The sequence below is a fragment of the Phacochoerus africanus genome, chromosome 14, assembly GCF_016906955.1.
Source record: "Phacochoerus africanus isolate WHEZ1 chromosome 14, ROS_Pafr_v1, whole genome shotgun sequence".
Taxonomy (NCBI): Eukaryota; Metazoa; Chordata; class Mammalia; order Artiodactyla; family Suidae; genus Phacochoerus; species Phacochoerus africanus.
The window spans coordinates 46,861,737-46,887,526 of NC_062557.1; the positions used below are offsets into that span (position 1 = coordinate 46,861,737).

General features: G+C 48.8%; 1 protein-coding gene across 1 annotated transcript in view; it reads left to right on the top strand.

Moving 5' to 3' along the window:
• The window catches only part of VPS53 (VPS53 subunit of GARP complex), a 147,577-nt gene that overhangs the window by 98,614 nt on the left and 23,173 nt on the right, over nt 1–25,790 (top strand). Inside the window, exons 16-18 of the mRNA XM_047758333.1 lie at nt 6,722–6,804; nt 7,739–7,817; nt 20,625–20,773. Coding sequence (XP_047614289.1) covers nt 6,722–6,804; nt 7,739–7,817; nt 20,625–20,773 — 311 coding nt within the window. The remainder of the gene's footprint in view (nt 1–6,721; nt 6,805–7,738; nt 7,818–20,624; nt 20,774–25,790) is intronic.

Sequence of the window (25,790 nt, forward strand, 5' to 3'; positions counted from 1 at the left end):
CACGTCTGCATCGGAGGACGGCAGCCGTGGCTTACAGTTCAGACAGTACAGCCGAGAGCACCTGCGAGCCAGAGCAGGCATACAGGAGGCCAAAGAAGAAGGGGTCCCCCTAAAACTTCACAGGCGAGGTTTCACCACCCAGAGGCAGGGGCAGTATGTGCTCTGCTTGGGGACATGGTCCCACGGAGTCACAGAGGGAATGGCTTGTAAAGGTTTGGCCTTGGAGCCCAAGATAGCAAGCCATGTGGTTCCAGTGCTTCCAGGGCGGGAGGTCCTCATCTGCGAGGACCTCAAAGGCAGGGGTTCCAGGAGGCCTCGATGCAGAAACACTGCTTCACTTTGTGTATGCGCAGAAGGGGAAAAACACACACAAATAAATAGAGTATTTTGAAAGTAAAATAGCCATGCCCCCCCCCCCCAAAAAAACCGTATAAAATGAATGACTTAATTTCATCACCCTCAAATAATTATATTAGCAATTTGGAGCTTTTTCTTTTCTTTATTTTTTAGGACAGCACGCAAAGTATATGGAAGTTCCCAGGCTAGGGTTCAAATTGGAGCTTTAGTTGCCAGTTTACACCTCAGCAACAGCAACACAGGATCTGAGCCATGTCTGTGACCTACACCACCACTCACGGCAACACCAGATCCTTAACCCACTGAGTGAACCCGTATCCTCGTGGATCTGAGTCGGGTTCATTATTGCCAAGCCACAATGGGAACTCCCTGAAACATTTTCTTTCAGTCTTTTTTCATGAACATGGTTTCATATGCTATAAACTTAATTCATATTCATATATTTTTGTTGGTTTTCTTTTTTACTGCTGCACGTATGGCAATGGAAGTTCCCAGCCTAGGGGTCGAATCAGGGCTGCAGCTGAGGCCTACGCCACAGCCAAGGCAACACCAGATCTGAGCCATTTCTGTGACCTTTCCTGCAGCTTGCTGCAACACTGAATCCTTAACCCACAGGCCATGGATCGAACTTGTATCTTTACAGAAACAACTTTGGGCCCTTAACCCACTGAACCAGAATGGGAACTCCTCTTTTCATTGTTACTGCTTTTGTGGTTTTTGTTGTTGTTTGTCTTATGGCCACACCTGCAGCATATGGAAGTTCCTGGGTCAGGGATCTAACCTATGCCTCCACAGCAACCTGAGTCACTGCAGTCGGATTCTTAACCCACTGAGCCACAGCAGGAACTCCTTTTTTCTTTTCTTTTTTTTTTTTTTTTTGCCTTTTAGGGCCACATCTGCAGCACATGGAGGTTCCCAGGCTAAGGGTCTAATCGGATCTACAGCTTCCAGCCTATGCCACAGCCACGGCAGCGCGGGATCCGAGCCAAGTATGCAACCTACACCACAGCTCATGGCAGCGCGGGATCCTTAACCCACTGAGCAAGGTCAGGGATCGACCCTGCAACCTTGTGGATCGTAGCTGGATTCGTTTCCTCTGCGCCACGACGGGACCTCCCTTTTTCTTATTTTTAACATCACAATATTAGCATTTCTCCTATTGCTATCATGTCTTTCTTGCCATCCTTGTTACGCTTATATAATAAACCATAGAGTGATCAACTATACAAATCAGTTTACAGTATCCCTGATAGTTGTCTATGCTGTTTCAAGGTTTTGCTTTTATGAGTAATCTTATAGAGAACATCTAATGTATTTTGCATTCTTTTTCTAGAGCAGATTCTTAGAAGTTGTAGAAGTATTAGTTGATCAGAGATCATTTTGATGCGTCATGATAGATGTGGCCAGTTTTTTTGTTTGTTTGGGGTTTTTTTGTCTTTTTTTGCCATTTCTTGGGCCGCTCCCGCGGCATATGGAGGTTCCCAGGCTAGGGGTCGAATCGGAGCTGTAGCCCCCGGCCTACGCCAGAGCCACAGCAACATGGGATCCGAGCCGCGTCTGCAACCTACACCACAGCTCACGGCAACGCCAGATCCTTAACCCACTGAGCAAGGGCAGGGACCGAACCCGCAACCTCATGGTTCCTCGTCAGATTCATTAACCACTGCGCCACGACGGGAACTCCAGTTTTTTGTTATTTAGTGAACATTATTTTTACTGATTATAAAAGTAACTACATTCTTGGCACATATATTGTGATCTCTCAATACCATTTTCCACTGAAAGGAACCAAAGATTCCCAGAGAAATGACTAATTCCAGGTCTGGGGAAAAAGGTACAAGATGAACCTGGAATGTCATGTCATACGAAAAATAAGAAAACATCAAAGACTATGAGAGTCGCTTCAGAAGGACTCAGGAGCTGTAATGGACTTTATCACACCAAAAGACATGTCCAAGTCATAACCCCCAGGGCCTTAAACATGACCTTATTTGGAAATAGGGTCTTTGAAGATGTGATTAAGTGCAGATCTCAAATGAGATCATCTTGGCTTAGGGTGAGCCCTAGATCCAATGACCAATGTCCTTAAAAGGACAGGGAGTTGCTTTTTTTTTTATTATTATTCTATATGCAATTTTTTTCTTTTTTTTTTTTCTTTTCCCACTGTACAGCAAGGGGATCAAATTATCCTTACATGTATACATTACAATTACATTTTTCCCCCACCCTTTGTTCTGTTGCAACATGAGTATCTAGACAAAGTTCTCAATGCTACTCAGCAGGATCTCCTTGTAAATCTGTTCTAAGTTGTGTCTGATAAGCCCAAGCTCCCGATCCCTCCCACTCCCTCCCCCTCCCATCAGGCAGCCACAAGTCTTTTCTCCAAGTCCATGATTTTCTTTTCTGAGGAGATGTTCATTTGTGCTGGATATTAGATTCCAGTTATAAGTGATATCATATGGTATTTGTCTTTGTCTTTCTGGCTCATTCCACTCAATATGAGATTCTCTAGTTCCATCCATGTTGCTGCAAATGGCATTATGTCATTCCTTTTTATGGCTGAGTAGTATTCCATTGTGTATATATACCACATCTTCCTAATCCAATCATCTGTTGATGGACATTTGGGTTGTTTCCATGTCCTGGCTATTGTGAATAGTGCTGCAATGAACATGCAGGTGCGTGGGACAGGGAGCTTTAATACCCAGAGATACAGGAGGATGGCCATGTGAAGGTGGAGGTGGAGCCTGGAGTAGTGCGTCGATAAGCCAAGGAACACCAAGAAGCACCAGCACCCGCCAGAAGCTAGAAGGCTGACATAGGAGAGTTCTCCCTGAGAGCCCCCTGAAGGAACCAACCCTGCCAGCCCCCTGACTTTGGACTTGTGGCCTTCAGAACTGTGAGAGAGTACGCCTGTTTTAAGCCACCCAGCCTTGTAGTCATTTGCTACAGCAGCCCCAGGAAAGAGGTCACAGGAGCCAACCTGAATGAACTCTACTGGTCAAAGATGAAATAGAAATAGCAGAGAGATACTAGCTACAGTGGATTGGAAGCATCAAAAATATTTAAGTCCATTTGGTTATCGTGAAATTTTAAAATTCACTTATTGCCTTGGAAGATACTAAGAAAGCACGGGTGTGACTTGGATACTAGAACATAAGGGAAGTTCTTATCCTGCCTTTCCTGTCTGACTTGTACTCGGGATAACCAGATCACTGACAGTGGAAGGTGTATCTTTATAGCGGATGTTCAGCCAGTTAATGAAAAAGAAAAGATAGAATTTGAATATCATTTCTTTATATATACCTCTTAATGGGATAATAGATCTGGGCATTGACTTTCAGCGGCTGCTGACATTACCCAAAGAGAGACAACCACAGCGTTCCCGCCATGGCACAGTGAGTTAAGAAACTGATGCAACGGCTTGGGTTGCAGCGGAGTTGTGGGTTCGATCCCCAGCCCAGCACAGTTGGTTAAAGAATCTGGCATTGAAAAGTTGCTGTGTAGGTCCCAACTGAGGCTCGGATTCAATCCCTGGCCCGGGAACTCTATATGCTGCAAATGTGGCCATAAAGTAAATTTCAATTTTAATTTTAAAAAAAGATTTCCCATTGTGCCTCAGCGGGTTACAAACCTGACTAGTGTCCATGAGGATGTGGGTTTTATCCCTGGCCTCACTCAGTGGGTTAAGGGTCCGGTGTTGCCTTGAGCTATGGTATAAGTCATGGATGCAGCTCAGAACCTGCATTGCTGTGGCTGTGGTGTAGGCCAGCAGCCACAGCTCCCATTCGACTCCTAGCCTGGGAACTTCCATCTGCCACAGGTGCAGCCCTAGAAACCAAAAAAAGAGAGAAAGCGCCAAACATTATGTATCTCCTGATGGAAGTACACAGCACCAGCAGGAAGGGGTTTTCTTAAAAAAACAACCACCAAAACTAAAATACGATCAAGCTTCTACATCTATCATTTCCAGGAAATACGAGGGACAAAGGAACATGCTAATTCGAACCTCGTGGATGCAGTCAGTAAGATCAAACTATGAGAGAATCTGCTAGTTTCCTGAGGGAAAAATCTCCAGGGGTGAGGTCGTGTGTGCAAATAGAAATGTAGAGAGAGGAATTCCCGTCGTGGCGCAGTGGTTAACGAATCCGACTAGGAACCATGAGGTTGCGGGTTCGGTCCCTGCCCTTGCTCAGTGGGTTAAGGATCTGGCGTTGCCGTGAGCTGTGGTGTAGGTTGCAGATGCGGCTCGGATCCCGCGTTGCTGTGGCTCTGGCGTAGGCCGGTGGCTACAGCTCCGATTGGACCCCTAGCCTGGGAACCTCCATATGCCGTGGGAGTGGCCCAAGAAATAGCAACAACAATAACAAAAAAAAGAAATGCAGAGAGAAACCAGAGACTTAAGACTTCAAGCAACGAAGACCTGAAAAACAGTCCTCTTAAGAAACAAAGCCATTAATATGTCAGTGTTGGCTCATGAAGGATACACTTTGACACTTTACCCTTTCGGAAGATGCACCATGCACTGCTTCTCCGTTCGGGAGATTTTATGAAGCACTTATTAGGCACCAGGCAGTGTGTTTGATGCTACTTCACAGTGGTAAACAAAGCAGGCAGGTTTCTTACTGTCATGGACCTTAGAACCAAGAGAGGAGCCAGATGATAAGGCAAGCTGGAAACTCAGGTTTGTGGGAAGTGCCAGGGAGGAAGCAGGTGTTGCGGTGCTAGTTAGGGAGTTGCCTGCTGAGGGCAGGTGCTCCCCGAGGGCCCCCCTGAGGAGGTGGTGTGGCAGCAGAGACCTGACCCGAGGCCAGCAAGGGAGGAGCCTGGAAGGGCTGGGAGGCAGGAGGGGTGAGCAGGGAGCGTGAAGGCCCTGAAGGGGCAAAGGCCGAGCTGTGCTCCAGAACCTTAAGAGGTTGGCGTAACTGAAGCCAAGCAGATGAGGGAGGAAGGCCGATGCAGCCGAGAGCCGGACCGGGCCCATGTCCTCGTGCTGAGGTTGGATGATTGTTCTCAGTGTAACAGAAAGAAGCCGCTGAAGAGTTAAGCCGAAAAGCCCAGGAGTTCCCCTCATGGCTCAGTTAATGAATCCTGACTAGGAACCATGAGGTTGCAGGTTCGATCCCTGGCTTTGTTCAGTGGGTTAAGGATCCAGCGTTGACGTGAGCTGAGGTGTAGGTCGCAGACACGGCTTGGATCCCAAATTTGCTGTGGCTGTGGTGTAGGCTGGCAGCTACAGCTGCAATTAGAGCCCTAGCCTAGGAACCTCCGCATGCCTCGGGTGTGGCCCTAGAAAGATTAAAAAAAAAAAAGCCAAAGAGCCCACACCTTGATTGGTTTCCTCGTCCCTGATAAACGCGTAGGTTGTTTGCAGGTTTTCACTAACAGAAACACCAGAATGTGAGCGTTATGAGAAGAGGCTCTCAGCTGGTTTTGTTCACTGACTCGACGCTACCCCGGAGCCCGGCCCAGAGCAGCCCCGGCTGAGTGCGTGGAGGCTGCCGGGAGCGCTGCGCCTCTTTCTACCTCGTTCTCATTACTCACCGAAATGGCTTCCTCGATGCTGAAACGGCTGGCTGAAAGGCTGTGTATATTTCCATGTTTGCTTTTTAACTAAATTGCCTTCCCCCAAGGTTACATTCATTTTCCCACTCCTAAGAGGCATTTTTAAATTTTAAGACAAAACATTCGTTATTCTTTGCGTCTGTGTAATACACAGGTTTGGGGGTGCTATAGGCGAAGCAGTCCCCAGGATGGGGAGACGCTGGCAGTTCCTGGTCAGTTGTATTTTCCTCCCTCCTGGCGGCTGGGAGCGTGGCCAGCGTTCCTCCCGCTTGGCTGTAGGCTTGGCTGTAGGCGGCTGAAGGCAGACTGTGATACCAAATCCCCCGCACCTTGATGCGGTGGGTGGCCCATCCCGGCACTCTGGGGATGCTTCACCTGATTTGACGGTCCCTTGCCACCACCGGAGGCTCCCGTGTTGGTGGGTGAGCCTGCAGTTCGCCAGGCCGGGAGTAGCCTAAAAAGGCAGGTCTTTCTAAAATTGAATGAATGAATCAAATTGTCCGTGTGTCATGAGGACCATGTACGGCGTGGGGCCAGAGGGCACGGGTTCTGGAGGAAGTTTGATTCCTGGCCCTGCCCCTCACTGTCCTGGCTAGGTCATACTGCTCCACTTTCTCATCTATAAAATGGGAATAATGATAGAATCTTCCTTGAAGGGCTGTGCGAATTAAATGAGTCCATGCATGAAAAGGGCCTGGAATTGTACCCGCATCAGCAAGCTCAGTGAGTGTTAAGTATTCTCATTACGGGTTCTTGCCGAGAGTCATGAAGCGTGATGTTCTCTCTCGTTTTCTGACAGCTCGAAGAAAAGCTCAAGGAGAAAGTCAACGTCAGTCTGATTGAACGAATCAACCTGAGTGGAGAAATGGACACGTTTAGCACGTATGTACTTGCGCACGTCTGCTCGAGGCCCGCCCTGCCCTCACCGCTCGGTAGCAGGGCGTCTGAGGCTGTTGGCTTCGGTCACTGCAGAACCTGAGGAGGTTCTAGGGCCTTCAGGATCAAGATTCTTTTCTCCACTAGCCACTAAGGAGCCTGAGAAGTTGGTGCGGCTGCCCTTCAGTCCGCCTCCTCAGATGCAGTCATGTTTAGCTTTACACTAATTGTGGCCCCTTCTAGAACAACAAGAGAGAAGACATCCCCGCCTTGGCCTTCCCTGCAGGAAGGTCAGGTCCAGGGCCTCCTGTCAGCCCCTTTAAATCCACAGGGGGCCAGCCCCCACCTCTAGTGTTTTAGGGTCTAAAGTCTGGGCAGCCTGATTTTAGCCATGTTAACGGGGGGCTGTATTTAGGGTGAGAGGGTGTCTGTCCAAGGAGTTCAGACTGTAGAGCCTTCTCGAAGCAGTTGTTGCCCGGTGCTACCTGGCAGCACCTCGTGGTCCTTAAGTGAGATGGGGGGTGGGCCCAGCTTCCGCTTTCATATCTGCCATTTGAGGAAAAATTCAAATTTTCTTCTTCCATCATTTCTTCTCTTTGTCTCAACTTTTTTTTCTTCTTCCCAAGATCTGGTTTTAACATTTTGGGCCAGCAGGAACCTTTGGAGGGGGCAGTGAAGAGGGATTCTGGGGCGCAACAGTTAGGAAAGATGAGCCATGGAATCTTGTGTCCTGCCCGAGTGGGGGCATAGCCCGAGTGGGCCCAAGTCATACAGCAAGAAGGAGCCAAAACACTCCTCCTTGTCATTCTTCCCTTTTGAAATGAAACTCACAGTTAACCTAACTTTTGCACCAGTGCCTGAAACATCTGGAAGGGGCTGTGTCGGCTGTTTGAAAAGTCACTTGGTAAGTTCTGACCATGATGATGCGTGTGATTTGCAGAGTCATCTCCAGCAGCATTCAGCTGCTGGTTCAGGATCTGGATGCTGCCTGCGACCCCGCCCTGACGGCCATGAGCAAGGTAAGGCTTTAGGAAGTGCTTCTTCCTAAATAGTTAAGAGCGACCCCGCTGCTTTCTCCCGGCCTCCCCTGTCGCTCCTTCGGGCTTTGCAGTGCTTCCTTAAAGCATCAGCTGGGAGGAGAGTTGGTGGCCCTCCAGGAGTTTGCGGTCTTGCACCTGAAGTCACTTGCTTGTCCTTTGAGAATGAGTTGAGGAGAGGGTGTGTTTTTGAAGTCTAAACGCAAGGTTGTCTGATTGGCATCTGAACGTGCCAGGAACCCCATGAGTGGCCTCCCCAGAATGGGCATTTTCGTTGTGTCTATAGCAGTCACTTCCAGCTCATCTTCATTCCTGCCTCCTGAGAAGTTTGTCTGACTTTTTCTGAGCTTTGGTGTCAGTGCAGGGTTATTTGATCAGGTTGTGGCTTTTCTGATAGCGTGGTAGCCTGTCGTTCGGCCTTCAGTCCCCAGCCCCCTCCCCTAGCACTTGCCACGTGTGGCCTCGTGTTGCTCTTTGGCTTTTATGTGCCTTTGTCTTTTCTTCCTCAAAGAATGTAAATTCCTTAAGTGCGTGGACCACATGCTTCCAAGCCTGTTGATTACGTTGGAATTAGGCATTTGATGTCTAAGCCAACTAACATGAAGCTGCCCACTCGTCGACCCTCCTAGCGCAGGGGTTGGCAGACTACAGCTGGTGAGCCAGATCGGGCCCACTCCCAGGTAAAGTTTTATTGGATCACAGCCTTGCTCATTCGCTTACCTATGGCTGCTCTTGTGCTGTGTGGGCAGAATTAAGTCACTGTGGCTCAGACCAGATGGCTCTCAAAGCCTAAAATATTAGCCGTCTGGCCCTTGACGGAAAAAGTTTGCCACTGCCTATTCTGAAGTCATAGACTCTTGTAGCATTCTTACACATTCTGGAGAACGAACGTCCTCTGGGACTTTCTGGCCAGTAGCAGCGTCCGGTGGAAAGAACGCTGGCCTTGGAGTCAGGCGGACCCCGCTCTTGTCCCTTTCCTTTGGGCACGCTGAGCAAACTACCGCCTCCCTGGGCCGTGTTACCCCATCGCCAAGTGCGGCGTGGGCACCGCCTCCCAGAGTTGTGAGGTCGGAGTGACTGGCGTGGTGCCAGTAAACATTAGTCCTCTTCCTTCTTGTCAGGAGTGGCCGTGTCACAAGGTTGTGTAAGCAGACATTTGGTCTGAATTTGGTTTTGTAGGAGGTTGTAAATATTTGACAAAAGTAGGGCTAAAACCAGAACTTAAGCTTCGGGGTTTTATGAAGTTGGTTGCGGAGTCCCGAGTAGCTGATGTCACAGAGTTTCCGTTCAAAAGGCTGATCCTTTCCCCAGTCAGATGCGGGTGTGTATTGCCAGCCCCTGACTGTGCACAAGCAGCACACTCAGAGCGGGCAAACTGAGGCGCACGCCTTTTCTGCAGGGCACGTGACGCTGAAGATGCGTTTGGGGGCCTCTGACTATCCCCTCGCTGCCGGCAACCGCTCCCCACATCCTGAATATGATCTGTTCCAGCTGCCACCTCCCCTGCACGGCCACACACTTTAGACTGGAATGCAGCTGGTGAAAGAATTTTTACATTGACCCAAGCGAGAGTGGTTTTTGTGTGTGTGTCGGTGAAAATAACGGTTGTAGGGGGTTTAACGCTGCAGGTGTTGCTTATATGAACTGTCAGTTCATTCGGCGGATTTCCCTCAAACCTGCCCCCGCCACCCATCTCTCCCCAGACCCCCACTCGCAAGTACTAACAGAGACCATACCTCCAGAATCTTTTGTTTATATCATAGGAAAACCGCAGACGTGGGAACACGGCAGCTGGGAGGCCATTAGTCTTTGTCTGCGTCTTCGGGAGTCCTAGCAAAATGAAATCCATGTGATGAAAATGACCAGATATAAACAAGTCAAGTGGTCACGGACTGATTCAGCCCACCCCCTCCGTTATGCGTGCCTGCATTCCGTTCCGTGTGGTTTCTTCTAGGATTTTTTAAAAACTTTTGTTTTGTGATATTGCCTATTCCTGTCTGTGATTCTGGCGTTTTTGCCACTAGTTGAACAGTTCAGTTCAGACTCTACCCCGCACGACACTGGGCACCCCCCCCCTCCTCCTTGGTTAGCACACAGGGCTTTCGTTATTTGCCCCTTCACTACCTTGTTGGTTCTGCCACTCCTGTGTGTATAACTCTGCTACAGCCTCTGAGCCACTTGCATTTCTCTGAATGCATGACTTTTTTTTTTTTTTTTAATGGCTTCCATGGCTTTTCTCATTCTCCACTTTCTTTTTTTTTTTTTTCATTTACATTCCATTCTGAGACAGCTTCATTCTCCACTTTCTGCCTAGAATTCTCTTTCCACTCTTACCTGCCCAATTAGCTCACCCTTTATTTTATTTTATTTTATTTTTATTTTTATTTTTTTTTTTTTTTTTGTCTTTTTGCTATTTCTTGGGCCGCTCTCGCGGCATATGGAGGTTCCCAGGCTAGGGGTGGAATCAGAGCTGTAGCCACTGGCCTATGCCACAGCCACAGCAACGCCAGATCTGAGCTGCATCTGTGACCTTCACCACAGCTCATGGCAATGCCAGATCCTTAACCCATTGAGCAAGTCCAGGGGTCGAACCCACATCCTCATGGTTCGTTACCACTGAGTCACGATGGGAACTCCAGTACTTCACTCCTTTTTATGACTGAATAATATTCCCTTTTGTGGTTGTGTCAGATTGGTTCATTCATTAATTGGTCAGTGGGTTTTTTTTTGGATTGAGTCCACTTGTTTAACTCTAATGAATAATGCTATGACTATTCATGTACCTGTTTTGTGTGAATTTTTTTTCAGCTCTCTTGGATATATACCTAGAGGTAGAACTGCCAGGTCACGTGAGCTCTGTGTTTAACGTTGAGCAACTGTCAGCCTGTTTTCCACAGCACCTGCACCATTTTACATTCCCACCAGCAATGAATTAAGGTTCTTATTTTTCTACATCCTTAGAAGCATGTGGGTTTTTTTTTCATTTATAGCCATTCTAGTAGGTGTGACATGGTGTCTCATTGTGGTTTCAATTTGTATTTGCATTTCCCTGATGACTAAGATGTTCAGCATCTTCTCAGGTGCCTATGGACAGGCATATATTTTCTTTGTACAAATGTCAATTCAAATCATTTGCCCACTTAATTTTTTTAATTTTTTAATTTTTTTTTGGTCTTTTTTTGCTATTTCTTGAGCCACTCCTGCGGCATATGGAGGTTCCCAGGCTAGGGGTCTAATTGGAGCTGCAGCCACCGGCCTACGCCAGAGCCACAGCAACGCGGGATCCGAGCCACGTCTGCAACCTACACCACAGCTCACGGCAACGCCGGATCGTTAACCCACTGAGCAAGGGCAGGGACCGAACCCACAACCTCATGGTTCCTCGTCGGATTCATTAACCACTGCGCCACGACGGGAACTCCTGCCCACTTTAAAATTGGAATGTCATTCCATTGCTGAGTTGTAAAAGTTCTTTTTATAGTCTGGGTATACTAGACTCCTTAGCAGATATGTGATTTGCAAGTATTTTTCTCCCTTTCTGCCAGTACTTTCTCAGTCATGTGCATTGAAGAACTAAAGTTTTAAATTTCGATGAAGTCCAGTTTTTATATTTTTTTCTTATGGTGCTTGTGCTTTTGGCATCATACCTATGACACCATTACCTATTCTAAAATTATGAAGGTTTACACTTGTATTTTCTTCTAAATATTTTACAGTTTTAGCTCTTACATAGGCTTCCAGTCCATTTTGAGTTGTTTATTGCTTTTTTTTTTTTTTTTTGGTCTCCTCCTCCTGCAGCATATGGAGGTTCCCAGGCTAGGAGTTGAATTGGAGCTATAGCTGCCAGCCTATACCACAGCCACAGCATAAGTTAATTTTTGTATATGGTGTTAGGTAAGGATTCAGTTTCATTCTTTTGCAGGTAGATATCCAACTGTGCCAGTACCATTGTTGAAAAGACTATTCTTTACCCATTAGATGGTCTTGAGACTAAAATCAGTGTTTATTCTGGACTGTGGTTCTATTCCTTTATCTGGATGTCCTCATGCCAGTACCACACTGATCTGATTATTGTAGCTTTGTAATAAGTTTTAAAATCAGGAAGTATGAGTCCTCCAACTTGGTTCTCTTTCAAGGTTGTTTTGGCTATTTTGTTTTATTTATTTATTTTTTTGTCTTTTTAGGGCCACACCCACGTCATATGGAGGTTCCCAGGCTAGGGGTTGAATCGGAGCTGTAGCCGCCAGCCTACACCACAGCCACAGCAATGCCAGATCCGAGCCGCATTTGCAACCTACACCACAGCTCACGGCAACACTGGATCCTTAACCCACTGAGCGAGGCCAGGGATCAAACCTGCAACCTCATGGTTCCCAGTTGGATTTGTTTCCACTGCACCATGACGGGAACTCCTGTTTTGGCTATTTTGAATCTCTTGCCACATCCCCTTTTTTTGCCTCACCCAGCGTGTCTTTCTCCCTCAAGACACCGGAGTATCCATACTAACTCTCTACTTTGTTGTTCACTTGTTATATCTCTGTCTCCCTTCTTAAGTTTTGAACAACTTGAGGGCGGTATCTTTTTTTTTTTTTACTTTTTAGGGCCACAGCCATAGCATATGGAGGTTCCCAGGCTAGGGGTTGAAATAGAGCTGTAGCTGCTGGCCTAAGCCGCAGCCCCAGCACTGTGAGATCCAAGCCACGTCTTCGAGCTACACCCTAGCTCATGGCTACGCTAGATCCTTAACCCACTGAGCAAGGCTAGGGATCGAACCGTCATCCTCATGGATACTAGTCAGATTTATTTCCACTGAGCCCCAACAGGAACTCCTTTTTATTCAGGTTTTGATCTGCACGGCACAGTGGTACTTGCTTAACAGTAGTGCTCCCCGAGTGACTTTGAAGGTAACAAAGGCAGGAAAAACAGGGGAAGAAATGTTTTCGGACACACATTTGACCAAAGAAGGTGACAAGGTGAGACCTGAGTATCTCTCCTGGACAGGCTGAGCTGGGTGGAGCTGGCAGATGTGGGGCAGGAGGCTCAGGCGTCTGTACAGGAAATAGCAGGCCTTTGGGGGCACACAGCACCAGTGAAAACAGCGCGATGCTCCTGGGTGGTACCTAAGAGCAGGGTTCCTTCCTTCTGCGAGGAGCATCCTGGAGCTGATGGAAGAAAGGTCAGCAATAGGAACTGCCCACATCCAGCGGTGAGCTCCCCAGCTGCGGGCTAGAGCCCTGCTGTTGGAGAAGGAGAGGAGCACACAGAGGGGCAGTGCTGGGTAGAAAATCCGCAGGACCGGCTTCACAGGCCAGGCCCAGGCGGAGGCAGCGAGATCTGCGGAGAGCTTAGTGGTTTCTCTGAAACTGTAGCCTTGAGATTACAGTCGTGCGGCGGGTAAGTTAGGTGAGCTTTGTCTTTCAGACCACTTTCCCCTCCTGTGTGGCACTGTTTTCTTAGATGTAAGATGACGGTAAGCTGTTATTTACGGAGCACTTACCAGGAATCAGCACCCAAATGCATGATCTCGTTTAATTCTGACAAGTTTGTGAGGGGCCCAAGTTACTTCCTTCTCGCTTTCACTGGAACTCAGAGAAGCTGGGTCAACTGTCAGATCTCTGAGCCACCATGTGGCGGGGCCAGGATTCAGACTCGAGCCGCACTTCCGTGCAGGACTGCGCCACGCCACACTTACAGCGTAAGAGTGAGTCTTTTGGGCACATGTGGAAACTGAGGCAAAACCAGCTTAAGTAACTTGCCTAAAGCGGGAGACATGTCCGTGTGTGCCCAGTACTGCTGGGTTCACACGCGTGTGTATTGGTGTGCACTGGACTTCAAGCTCTTCAACCGTTCACAGGCGTCCCGTTGGATGCTGGGCTTCGGCTTTTTTTGATCTGACACCATGGCTTTCGTGCAGGGGAGAAAATGGGCTGAGCAGCCAACCCATCTCTTCCAGCCTGCTCTGCACATTCTCCGTAAAACTAAGGAATGAGTCCGGTGTGCGTGTTGCCTGGTTTCCTTTTTCATAATACACCAAAAGCCACATAGCTTTGTAACAGTGGAGCCGACAATAGAGCCAGGTCTCCTCATTCTTGAAAAGGAAGTTGTTTGGAGTGCTTTGGTGGAAATGTGAAGAGTTCTGTCTTTAAATGTAAATTCTTAGGAATTAGCATGTTTGATTATAGCCTTACAAGTATGATTTTGGAAAAAAACAAATCCGTGGCTTCCTTAAAATGAACCATTTGTCCCACGGTCCCCTCCTCTCTCTGTCCCTTTTCCTAGGGCTACTTATATCACTAGGTTGAAAGAATCTCAGTCTCTGTCCAGAATCAAACAGACCTAGCTTTTTGCCCATTAGTGGTAGTTTTAGGGAAAAGAAGAAGAAGAAACTGAACAAATTAAATTTCCTTACCGTCTGGCATGTCATTTCTATTAGGTTTCAAGATTGTGAACATGTACTAATTTAGGAGGCCGCCTTACTATCCCCCAAAGACATTTCAAAATAGCTGGGCCGGTGCTCAGCGCTCGTCTCATCTTCCTCAGTCATTAAAGTGTCGATCTGTTTCAGGAGACCCACAGAGCCCCGCGGTTAAGACGTCCTCAGCTTCACCTTCCACCTTTAATCAAAGCACATCTTTCTTTCCTCATAAAGGAGATTGGTTTTTGTTTTTATTATGACTAAAGGAAATCAACTTCATTATAGAAAACTACGCATTTTTAAAAAGAAAATTTAAATCATCTAAAATTCCAATTAATAGACGTATTTCAGTCTTTATGCGTATATTTTTTAAATAAGTTTACATACTTTATGCATATATCTTTTAAGTAAAATAAGTTTACATGTTTTTCTCATTTAGCAGGTTTGAATAGTAGTTTTCTGGGTCATTTAATTTAGAGCTACGACATTTGTAGGGATTGCCTAGTATTCCACGCTGCTGAGCCTTTACTCTTAAAATCGTCATCACAGTTAACATTTACCATGGAATTAATACACGCCAGGCACTGTGTTAGGAGCATTCCATGCACTTTCTCTCAGTGACTGTATAGATGACAGAGATTCTCTTCATCCCAGCCTTGTGGCTGAGAAAGCTGAGGCTCAGAGAATTTGGGAACTTACCCAGGTCACACACTTAGCAGGTGGCCCAGTTGGTGTTAGAACTCATGACTGGTGGCTCCAGAGTCCCTCATCGTAAGTGCTATCATCTTCTGCCCTTAAAATGTATATGATTATTTTACTTTTAGTGGATTTTTAGGCTCCTCCTAGTTTTTCACTTTTATAAATAAGTCTGGCAATGGATAACCTTGTATGTGTTTTCTGAGCACTCATAATTATTAACTTCAGGTTAATTGCCATAAATGGAATTACAGCGATGTAAAACTATATAAAGCGCTAAGATTTTTGATAGATTTTTTTTTTTTTTTGACCACACCCCCAGCACGCAGAAGTTCTGGGGCCAGGGCTCAAACCTGCCTATAACATGCCAGATTCTTAACCTGCTACACTATCTTTTCTTTTCTTTTTTTTAGGGCTGCATCGATAGCATATGGAAGTTCCCAGGCTAGGGGTTCAATTGGAGCTGTAGCCACCAGCCTACACCACAGCCGCAGCAACGCATGATCAGAGCTGCGTCTGTGACCTACACACAGCACAGCTCATGGCAACGCCGGGTCCTTGACCCACTGAGCGAGGCCAGGTTTTGAACCCACATCCTCATGGATGTTAGTCAGGTTCGTTACCACTGAGCCACAACAGGAACTCTTCCAGTAGATATTTTCAAATTGCCTTTAAGAACAGTTGTATGTGAAGTTCCCTGGTGGCGTAGTGGTTAAGGGTCTGGTATTGTCACTGCTGTGGATTGGGTTCAGTCCTTGGCCCAGAAACTTCTGCATGCCACAGGTACTATCAAAAAAGAGAAAGAAAAGTTATACAAATTTACCTTCACATTGGCCCAGCAGTGAATGAGGAAAAAAAAAAATCTGTATCTCTATGCTTTCTGAAAGCTTTTATTGCTCTAGTTTCTATCCTCAGTTTCTATCCTATGGATCTTCCTGGTTTTCCTCCTGGAGTTGAGGAGTGTCTGTCCCTGAGCAGAGGGGTGAGAAGAGCCATTCTTCCCTGGCCTCTGCACCGCCATCGCCGCGTCCACGTCACCTGCTGCGGGCAACCTCAGTCTGTGCGAGGGTTTGCCTGCCCCAGTTCCCTTAGCTAGTTTCATGTTCATTTCAGGTGGAGCACTTCTTCTGCAAAGTGACATGGTAAAGTGGAAAGGACCTGGACGTTGGACTTACTCAGGCCTAGGTCTTGATCTCACCTCTGCCGACTTAGCAGTTAGGCTTCATTAGGCAAGACACTTACTGTCCTCAAGCCCATCTTGCCATCCATAGGAGTAAGGATGCCTCCTCCTTCACTGCATCGTCGCAAGCAGTCGGTTCATGGGGAAATGTCAGTCATGGTACTCGGTGGATAATAGATGCTTGATAAATGTTCCTTCCTCTTTTTCATCCCCACCCAGCACTTGCTTCAGTGCTCGACATGGGGAAGGTGCCTCAGAATGTAGCAGGAAATTCCTGTTTTGGCTCAGTGGAAACAAATCTATTATCCATGAGGACACAGGTTCGATCCCTGGCCTTGCTCAGTGGGTTAAGGATCTAGCATTGCCGTGAGCTCTGGTATAGGTCACAGACAGGGCTCAGATCTGATGTTGCTGTGACCATGGTGTAGGCCAGTGGCTTTAGCTCTGATGCAGCCCCTAGCCTGGGAACTTCCATATGCTGTGGCCCTAAAAAGATACAGCCTTAAGAAGACCAAAAAAAAAAAGCATGTAGCAGACTTTGTTGCATGAGTACAGGTAGCCCAGATAAACGTTAGTGTGTGTGTGCTTGTGCACATGCCTGAGCTAAGACCCTTGCTTGGAGCCAGTGGCCCCGCCGCCTAAGCCATCACATTAGACTCTGCCTGAAATGTTCCCAGACTCCAGATGTGTGAGTCTATGCTCCGAATGGCCCTCATCCTATGCTCCAAGTGAAGACATGGGACTTGGAATTTTCACTTACGGAAAGTTAGTTTCTCAGGAGACCTCTTCCCAAGTTTCACGTGGCCGTGGAGGAGGACGCGTCTCAGCATGAGCTGGTGGTGGAGCCCCGTCCTCGGGTCAGTAGACGGGGTCTTGCTGGGAAGAGCCCCCTCTCCCCGACTGACCTTCCCTGTGGGCGCAGCCGCACGCTCCTTCCTCAGGCGGCAGGCGCCCCGGGCACTGGCCATGCTCTTTGCCCCACAGCCTCTTCCCGAGGGGACGTGTGGGGCACCGGAGGCTCGGGCATCGTCGTCTTGGTTCTTTCCTTTCCTTGCTGTTTCTCTCAGCCTGACGTCTTACCACTGCTTTCGCAAATGGTTTTTCTTGTCGTTTATTTGGTACCAGCAGTACCTAATCACACTGCACCTTCTGAACAAGCACAAGAGGAAAAACCTCACATCTGGAGGGGTAAATTTTAAATGTCAGAGGCAAAGTTTACCTGGAAAAGCTGGAGTCTTATTTCCACAGTTGGGCTTTTTAGGATGTTTGTTTTTCCAGTGCAAGCTACTGTCTGTGTCCCTTTCTGAAGAGCATTTTGCTCAGTCGCTGTATATTTCATTCCCTTCTCTTTGAGAAATTGGGTTTCCCTTGTGCTAAGGCCTCGTTAAGTGCTTTTTATCTTTTTCTTTTTTTGAGCAAGTGTCTAGCAAGTAGCCTAGTGTCGTGCTTGGGCTGCAGGTGGGTCTGGGCTGCCTCTGCTCTACCACTGACCAGCTGTGTGACTTTGGGCTTTTGGAATCTCCTCATCTGTAAGACTGCTGTGAGAATTAAGTGAGATCATGTCTGAATAGTGGATCGGATGATGTTTGCCAAGTGCCAGGCCCAGGCACAGCAGCTCCACCCGGTCCATCCCGGTGTAGGCATATCGGGCCATTCAGGTCGCAACCCCGGCCCTAAGTCGGATGGGCGGTGGCGAGCCTCTGTCCAAGGCAGTGGCTGGACAGCATCACTGCTAACTGTATTTTGTTCATTTTTAAGAAAACAGTCAAAACAGTATTAACTTTCATTGTTTTCCAGTACTTTAAATTATTTTCTTACCTCATTAAGCTGACTTAAATTTAAAATCATGAATCCACCTGACTTTTCCAATACATCGTTTTACTCCACCGGTGGCGTCCTAACTGGCTTAAGAATGAAGGCAAGTCAGATCTTTTCACACAGATTCCCCACGTGGACACCCACGGGCCGGGCCGGTGGTGATCAAGAGACAGAGCTCTAGCGGAAGCTTGACCTCGCACGTCCCATGGTCCGTCTTGCCCCAGGGTTGCTCTGTAACCAGCGACGGGGCATGTCAGCACCTCCCTCGCTGGTCGCCTTCTGTTCACGGGGAACCCTAGTGCTTAGATCCTTGTTTATGAACGTTTTGAGCTGTTGAAACATAAACTGCTGCCAACTTGGAAAGCAATAGTCATTAGTAGGGAAGAGCTTCCTGTGGTGGGGGCGGAGGGCGGGCACCAGGTCCTCTGCCCAGGTCACTTGTGTGCTCCCCGGGCCTCCTGCGCCAGAGCTGCTGCAGAGCTGGGGAGAGGCAGATGAAGTGGACGCGGGAACAGCACCTGTCAGTTTTGGCCTCATCCTCTGAGCTCATTTAAAATCCCCCAGGAAGCTCATTGTTTGGACGGGTCCAATCTCTAAAGTCAGATGGAAAAAGAAGCTTCTTAAATAAAATGGAAGAGAATGAGGAAAACATCACGCATAAAGCAAAGCAGTAGAAGATGAAGTCAGTTCGCATTAGACTTTTCTACCGTTTCTCTGTTCTTTGTTTTTCTTCTTTCCCCAGTAAAAAAATTAGAGACCTTTTTCTTTCTGGAGCCTCATTGTGACAGCTTGCATAATACCTCATTGTGCCTGGGCCTTGGTTTCCTTATCTGTAAAGTGAAGATGTGGGTGCCTTCCTGCTTTTTCGTGGTTCTGTGCGTACGCATGCCTAAAGCTAAGATAGAAATATCTGCTGACTTGAAGAAACATTAGGACAAAAACAGAGTCATTTGAGCTTCCCAGGAACTGGGGGATCATCCATGCACAGTATGATTCTTTTAAGCAAGTTCTCTCAATATTGAATTTTTCCTTTCCCAAGAGCTCTATAAAAATAGTATTTTCTTGCCAGAGACATCCAGGCCTCAGAACTACTGCCCTCCTCTGTGAACATATTCTATGGTTTGTGTCTGGCTTAGGATCTGTTTAACAGACAGTCCAACTCCCATCTGAGACGCTGTGGCAGTGGAGCACCAGGCTGGGACGCTGTGGCAGTGGAGCACCAGGCTGGGCGCTGGTACTGCCCTCCTTCCCCTGCGTGTGTCCAAGGGGGAAGCAGCACCCCACTGTCGCCGTGTTCTGTCCACTTCACTGTGAATGTTTTTCGGAACGTTGCCCCTAATTCCCCTCAGGGTGTGAGCACTGGGGCCAGGCAGGTCTTTCCTTCTCATTCACGCCCTGGTCAAGGGCCACTTGGGGCCTCTCAGTGAGGCCCCCTCCCCCGCACCTGCCAGCCACACAGTCCCTGCCCTCGTTCCCCTGTCACTGTCTTAACCTCTTTGTGAGAGATGCTCTTTCCCTTCCCTTGATTGAAATCCCACCTGATCCCATTGGCTCCTGGAGTGAGAGCTGAATGTAAAAAGGAAAGGAGTTAAGCTGCACGGATGCACAGCACAGGGAGCATGGCCAGTACTTACAGTAACTGTAAATGGAACATAAACTTGAAAAATTGCTGTGAATCACTCAGACACTAACACAACATTGTAAATAACTCTACTTCATAAAATTATGAAGCACTGAATTGTGCACCTGTCACTCACATGATCTCGTACAGCAGCTACACTTCAAGAAACAAACCGGGAGTTCCCGTCATGGCGCAGCGGAAATGAATCTGACTAGTATCCCTAAGGATGTGGGGTCAATCCCTGGCCTCGCTCAGTGGGTCGGGGATCCGGCGTTGCCATGAGCTGTGGTGTAGGTCGCAGATGCGGCTCCCATCTGGCTTTGCTCTGACTATGGTGTGAGCCAGCCGCTCTAGCTCCAGTTCAACGCCTGGCCTTGGAACTTCCATATGCCACAGGTGCGGCCCTAAAAAGCAAAAAAAAAAAAAAAAGTAAACAGTATCAGGAACCTCATCACCCCTCACCCAGCCTCACTCACCTTGATACATCAGTGCCTCCCAACCCCCAGGCCGAGATTATTTTCAAGCGAGTCTCACACATCACACCATTCCTAGTTTCCTTTCTCAAAAACCGCCCCCTCCTCCAGTGGGCTTGAGAGGACGGCCCTCCAGGTGTCCTCTCGTTCTGCCGGGCCACAGCTCCGGTCTCCCGAGGGCCGGTCCTCGCCGAGGCAGATGTCCCTCCCTGTCCCCCCACAGTCCCTTCTGCAGGAACAGCTGGTGGATGAGTACGATCCAGTTCACCCGCCGGGCGAGGCTTCCTCTGGAAGACGGTGCTTAGAGGGGGAGGGAGGCTCTTTCAAGCGTGAGGGGCACAGGGTAGCAAGAGACACCCGAGTCCCCCCCGCCCGCCCCCCCCCCCCCCCCCCCCGCACTGTCGGGGAAGGTGGGCTTCTCTTCACAGTCAGCTCCTATCGGCAAGAGACAAACCCCCCAAGACAAAGCGGCAGCTGGGAGAGCAAGCCCCGGCCTCGCTTCCACCCCCGCCCCCGCCGCGTCGACGGGGAAGCCGTCCTCCCTCGGACCGTCTAAAGCCTTGTCCTGCCCTGTCTCCGTTTTCAGATGCAGTGGCAGAATGTGGAGCACGTCGGTGACCAGAGCCCCTACGTCACCTCTGTCATTCTTCACATTAAGCAGAATGTCCCCATCATCCGTGACAACCTGGCTTCCACACGGAAATACTTCACTCAGTTCTGCATTAAATTTGCAAAGTAAGTTCTGGAACGTCCTCAGCGCTGGGTTCTCTTGAGCACCAGCGTGCATGCCAGCCCAGCAGCCCCGCCATCCAGCTCATTGTTTTGGACCCCACAGAAGCGTAGCAATAAAACTAAATTGGCTACTTGAAAGTCATAAATAACAGTAACAGCAGTACAGTCCTCCACCTCATTAGGACAGAGAGAAATGAGTGGGGGGAATTGCCTTGTGGCACAGCAGGTTCAGGATCCGGCATTCTCACTATAGTGGCTCAGGTCACTGCTGTGGCACAAGTTTGATCCCTGGCCCAGGAGCTTCCACGTGCCATGGGTGCAACCAACAAAAAGGAAGAAGAAGAAGAAATGAGCTGGAGGCTCCTGTTACGTGAATTATGTGAGCATGACAGCAGCCCTGCCTCCCCCCAGGCTTAGAAAATTTTAATTATTTTTTAGCAATTTCATATCTGTATTTTGTCTCCCCAGCTGGATGATAAGCTTTTTAAGGGTAGGAACCGTGAGTCCTGTTTCTGTTGAGCCTTCTCTTCTTCCTTCCCCATAGTACTTGCTGCTGTGGCTACCCGCATCTGTCTGCTTGTGGACATGCTTGAGCCCAGGGAAAGTACTAGAAATGGGGAAGAGCAAGTCAGGGAGCGAGTCCACTGCCAAGTAGGTGGAGTGAGCACTGCGCTGCACGTCTTCCTGCCACGTCCTCTTGTGTGGCCACTCCTGGCCTGCTGGTGTAAAGCGGGGAAATGCTTTGGTCCTTGGCCAGTTCGCATCTGGCTCTTTCCCCTGAGACCAGACGCCACGGAGGATCAGTGCCTCCGTCCTCTGACCAATTATCAAAGAAGCCCTTTGGCAGACTTCTCAGGGGAGGGCTTCGGGAAGACCGGCCCCGTCCAAGCTACTGCACTGCGTTGTTCTCGTCCAAGTCCCCAGGGGTGATTTAGGACGCCAAGTTTCTGTCTTCCCCAAATCTCTCCCGGCTTGTATGCAGTTAAGGCTCTCCCTCTCCCTCACACGTAAACCCCAAAGGAGCGCCAGGGATGGAGCGGCTTGTGGCCTGAGCCCCTGCAGCCACAGCCCCAGGGGACTCCCCAGAGAGGCACTGCTGTATGCAGCGTGGCAGACGGACCGGCCGCTGACGCTGCCTTCATTCTCTGGGCGCTCGTTAGCCTGTGTTAACAGCCCTGCTGATAAATCACATTGCAACACAACCCCAAACCCCGCTAGAAACGGTGTCTCTATAAAGATTTACTGTGGCCAAGAGTGTGCAGTGTGGTTGCACAGAGGCCTGGTGGAGCTGATGTTAAATCGAGGAAAGGGTCCGTTTCCTGAACTGTCCCCGTCTCAGCCTCACATTCTCTGAGCCCTTTCAGCTCCTCACTGAGCCTATGTTGGGCAAGCCGGGGATAGGATGCCCCTCTGTCACATCCGGGAAAACTGAATCTGTGATCCTGAACGTGGCTTTCGGATCTAATCCATGGTGCCCTTTCATGGCCGTAAAATCCCAGCTGAAGATCTGAAGCCTTGCATAGGGGCCATAAGAAGGCCCTTCTCCAGCCGAGAGCAGTAACTGCCACCACTCCGATGGCCTGGAGGAGCCCCTGACAGTTACCTGTCACAGTGCCGAGCTCTTCCCCCAAAGACATGTCGCTGGTCCTGATGTGTTCCCCACGCCCGCCCCTGTAGTCGAGCCAGTTCAAGGGCACAAGTGATGTCTTTTTTAGTTTGTTTTCATTTTTATTTATTTATTTATTGTTTTTAGGGCCACATCTGCAACATATGGAAGTTTGCAGAGTGGGGGTCATATCAGAGCTGCAGCTGAGGCCTACCCCACAGCCACAGCCATACTTGATCCAAGCCACATCTGCATCCTTCACCACAGCTTGCCGCAAAGCCAGGTCCTTAACCTAGTGAGCAAGGCCAGGGGTCAGACCCACATCTTCATGGACACTGTGTTGGGCTCTTCACCTGCTGAGCCCCAGTGGGAACTCCTCATGCCTACTCAGGTGTGGAGGAGCTTAGGTTATCGCCGTGCACCCTCGCGGTTAGCTGTAATTCAGTCCCACGTGGCTTGTTTGGCCTGGCTCTGGCTTGGAGCACAGAGAATCCCTTCCAGATAGTCCCCCGTTCTCCCTCCCTCCTGACCCGCAGGCCTTTCCCTGGATCTGACCTCTGGAGCTGACATTCCTCCCCCTCTAACTTCCTTTCTTATCTCATGAGCACAAAGTCATGGATGGTTCCTTTTGCCTCCATTTGGCCTCTGAAGCAGCAGAAGTCTCTTCAGCTTAGGCATCAAGATCACCTCCTTGATTGAAAGTATCGTTTAAGGAGTTCCCGTCGTGGTGCAGTGGTTAACGTATCCGACTAGGAACCATCGGGTTGCAGGTTCGATCCCTGGCCTTGCTCAGTGGGTTAAAGATCCGGCGTTGCTGTGGCTCTGGTGTAGGCCAGTGGCTACAGCTCCGATTGGACCCCTAGCCTGGGAACCTCCATGTGCCTCAGGAGTGGCCCTAGAAAAGGCAAAAAGACCAGGAAAAAAAAAAGAGAGAAAAAAAAAAGAAAGTACTGTTTGAACCACAGGCAACTTCCCTCATCCACTAAGCTGACTATCCTCCATCCAGCAGTGGAGATGAGAAGACAGGTCTCTTTAGGGGGATGGGGAGGATAGAATGAGGAGTCAAACTTCTCGCTGAAGTGCGGGTACCAAGCTGACATTTAAAAAGTATTAGCTGTGACCATGATTCTTTATTCTTAATTCAACATGCAGTCCCTCGATGACTTGCTGTGTTTCAGACACAGATTTAAGTGCTTTGGTTCAGTAGACGTGGTCCCCATCTTCATTTGCATTACGGTCAAGTGGAGAGAAGTCGACATGGAATCAAATAAGTGTAACATAGGAGCCGCTGTTGTGGCACAGCAGAAACACATCCAACCAGTATCCATGAGGACACAGGTTCGATCCTCACTCCGTGGATTAAGGATCCGGTGTTGCCATGAGCTGTGGTGTAAGTCGCAGATGCGGCTCAGATCCCACGTTGCTGTGGCTGTGGTGTAGGCCAGAGGCTATGGCTCTGATTCGCCCCCGAGCCTGGGAACCTCCATATACCACAGGTGCAGCCCTAAAAAGCAAACAAAAAACCACAGAAGTGTAACATAGTAGGTTGCGTGTGAGGCCAGATATCTGTGGACCTTCTGTAGAGCATGGTAGAGGTGACTGAGGAAAGCCTTCATCGTGAGCAGAGTCTGAGAGGTGTGTGTGCGCTGACCTGCAAAGCCGTGGGGAAGGGCGTTCCATGCAGAGGGAAGAGCGCAAGCAAAGGCACAGAGGCATGGAATAGCCTGTAGAGTCATGGGATCTGCAAGGATCTCAACCGGCTTGAAGCATAGGGTACCAGGGCCTAGCAGACACAGCTGGAGAGAGAATCAACGTGGTCAAGGCCTGTCTGCAGCCGTTAGAAAAGTTTTAATCAGAGGAGGGTGTTGATCATATTTGTATCAGAAATAAATCTCTCTGAGAGCTGATGGATTAGGAATGATGGGGCTAAAGGCTATAGGAGACCAGTTAAGAAGCAGTGGAAAGACCTCTAGTGAGTAAGATAAAGGCAGCAGCGGGGAGATCAGGAGAGCAGATTGATTGGATACCGTGGCTAAAGGCAAAGGGTACCACTTTTTTTTCTCTTTTTTTTTTCTTTTTGCTTTTCAGGGCCGCACTGTGGCATATGGAAGTTCTCAGGCTGGGGGTCAAATCAGAGCTGCAGCTGCCGGCCTCTACCACAGCCAGAGCCACACGGATCCAAGCTGTGTCTGCGACCTACCCCACAGCTCATGGTAACTCTGGGTCCTTAACCACTGAGCGAGGCCAGGGTTAAGGATACTAGTTGGATTCGTTTCCGTTGTGCCGCAATGGGAACTCCCAGAGGTATCACTTCTGACTTGGATGACTGGACAGGGGAGAGCCAGTCCACGCACTGAGTCTGGATTCCAGGGTGGGGCCAAGTCCTGGATGTGCAGATGCCAGTGCCATTCCAGCGAGAGGTCCAGTGAGCCACTGGGTATCCGAGCAGGCACAGATGTTCAGGAACAGCTGTGGGGAGAGCAAAGGGTGGAGGTCCCAAGTCTGAGACCGCGTTGGAGGGCAAGGAGAGGAGGACAGCAACCAGCCTTGATCTCTTCCTCCAGATCCTGATGCTTACCCCATCCTCCCTGGTGCATGGGCCCTGTGTTCTCCTGCTCAGTTCACTCTGAATCTGGCCTCATTATAGGCATTTGCAGTTCCCACGCCTTCTGTTCTGCCCCAGTACAACTCAGCTTCCCCTACCCAAGCCTCTGCAGTTTTTCTAAAGCGCCCCCCTGACGTATTAAAATGACATCTTCACTTTCCCCAAACCAGCATCATCCGTCCACCTGGCCTAGGTTGCCCTTCAGTCCCCAGTAAATTTTTTGGAGAATTGTGTATTTTGTTCCCTGATCTGACAGTTACTCCCTTAGCCATGATTTTCCTAAGTTCACATTTAAGATCCCATATCAACCTCATGTCATATCTGTTAGGATATTTTCAGCTGCTAGGACTAGAAGCCAACTTAACTCAAAGTACTTAAACAGAAGGTGGGGAGTTGTTTTTTTTTTTTTTTGGCTGCCCCACAGCACATGGAGCGCCAAGGCCAGGGATCAGATCTGAGCCACAGCCGAGACCTAATCCAAAGCTGCAGCAGTGCTGGACCCTTAACCCACTGTGCCAGGCTGGGGACTGAACACATGTGCCAGCATCCCCAAGATGTTGCCAATCCCGTTGCACCACAGTGGGAGCTCTGAAGGTGGGGAAATTTTTTTTTTAATTTTTTTGATTAAAGCACAGTTTATTTATAATGCTCTGTCCATTTCTGCTGTACAACAAAGTGACCCAGTCATATGTATATATACATTCTTTTTCTTATATTATCTTCCATCATGTTCTATCACAACTGAGTGGATATAGTTCCCTGTGCTGTACAGCAGGACCTCATTGCTTATCCATTCTAAATGCAGTAGT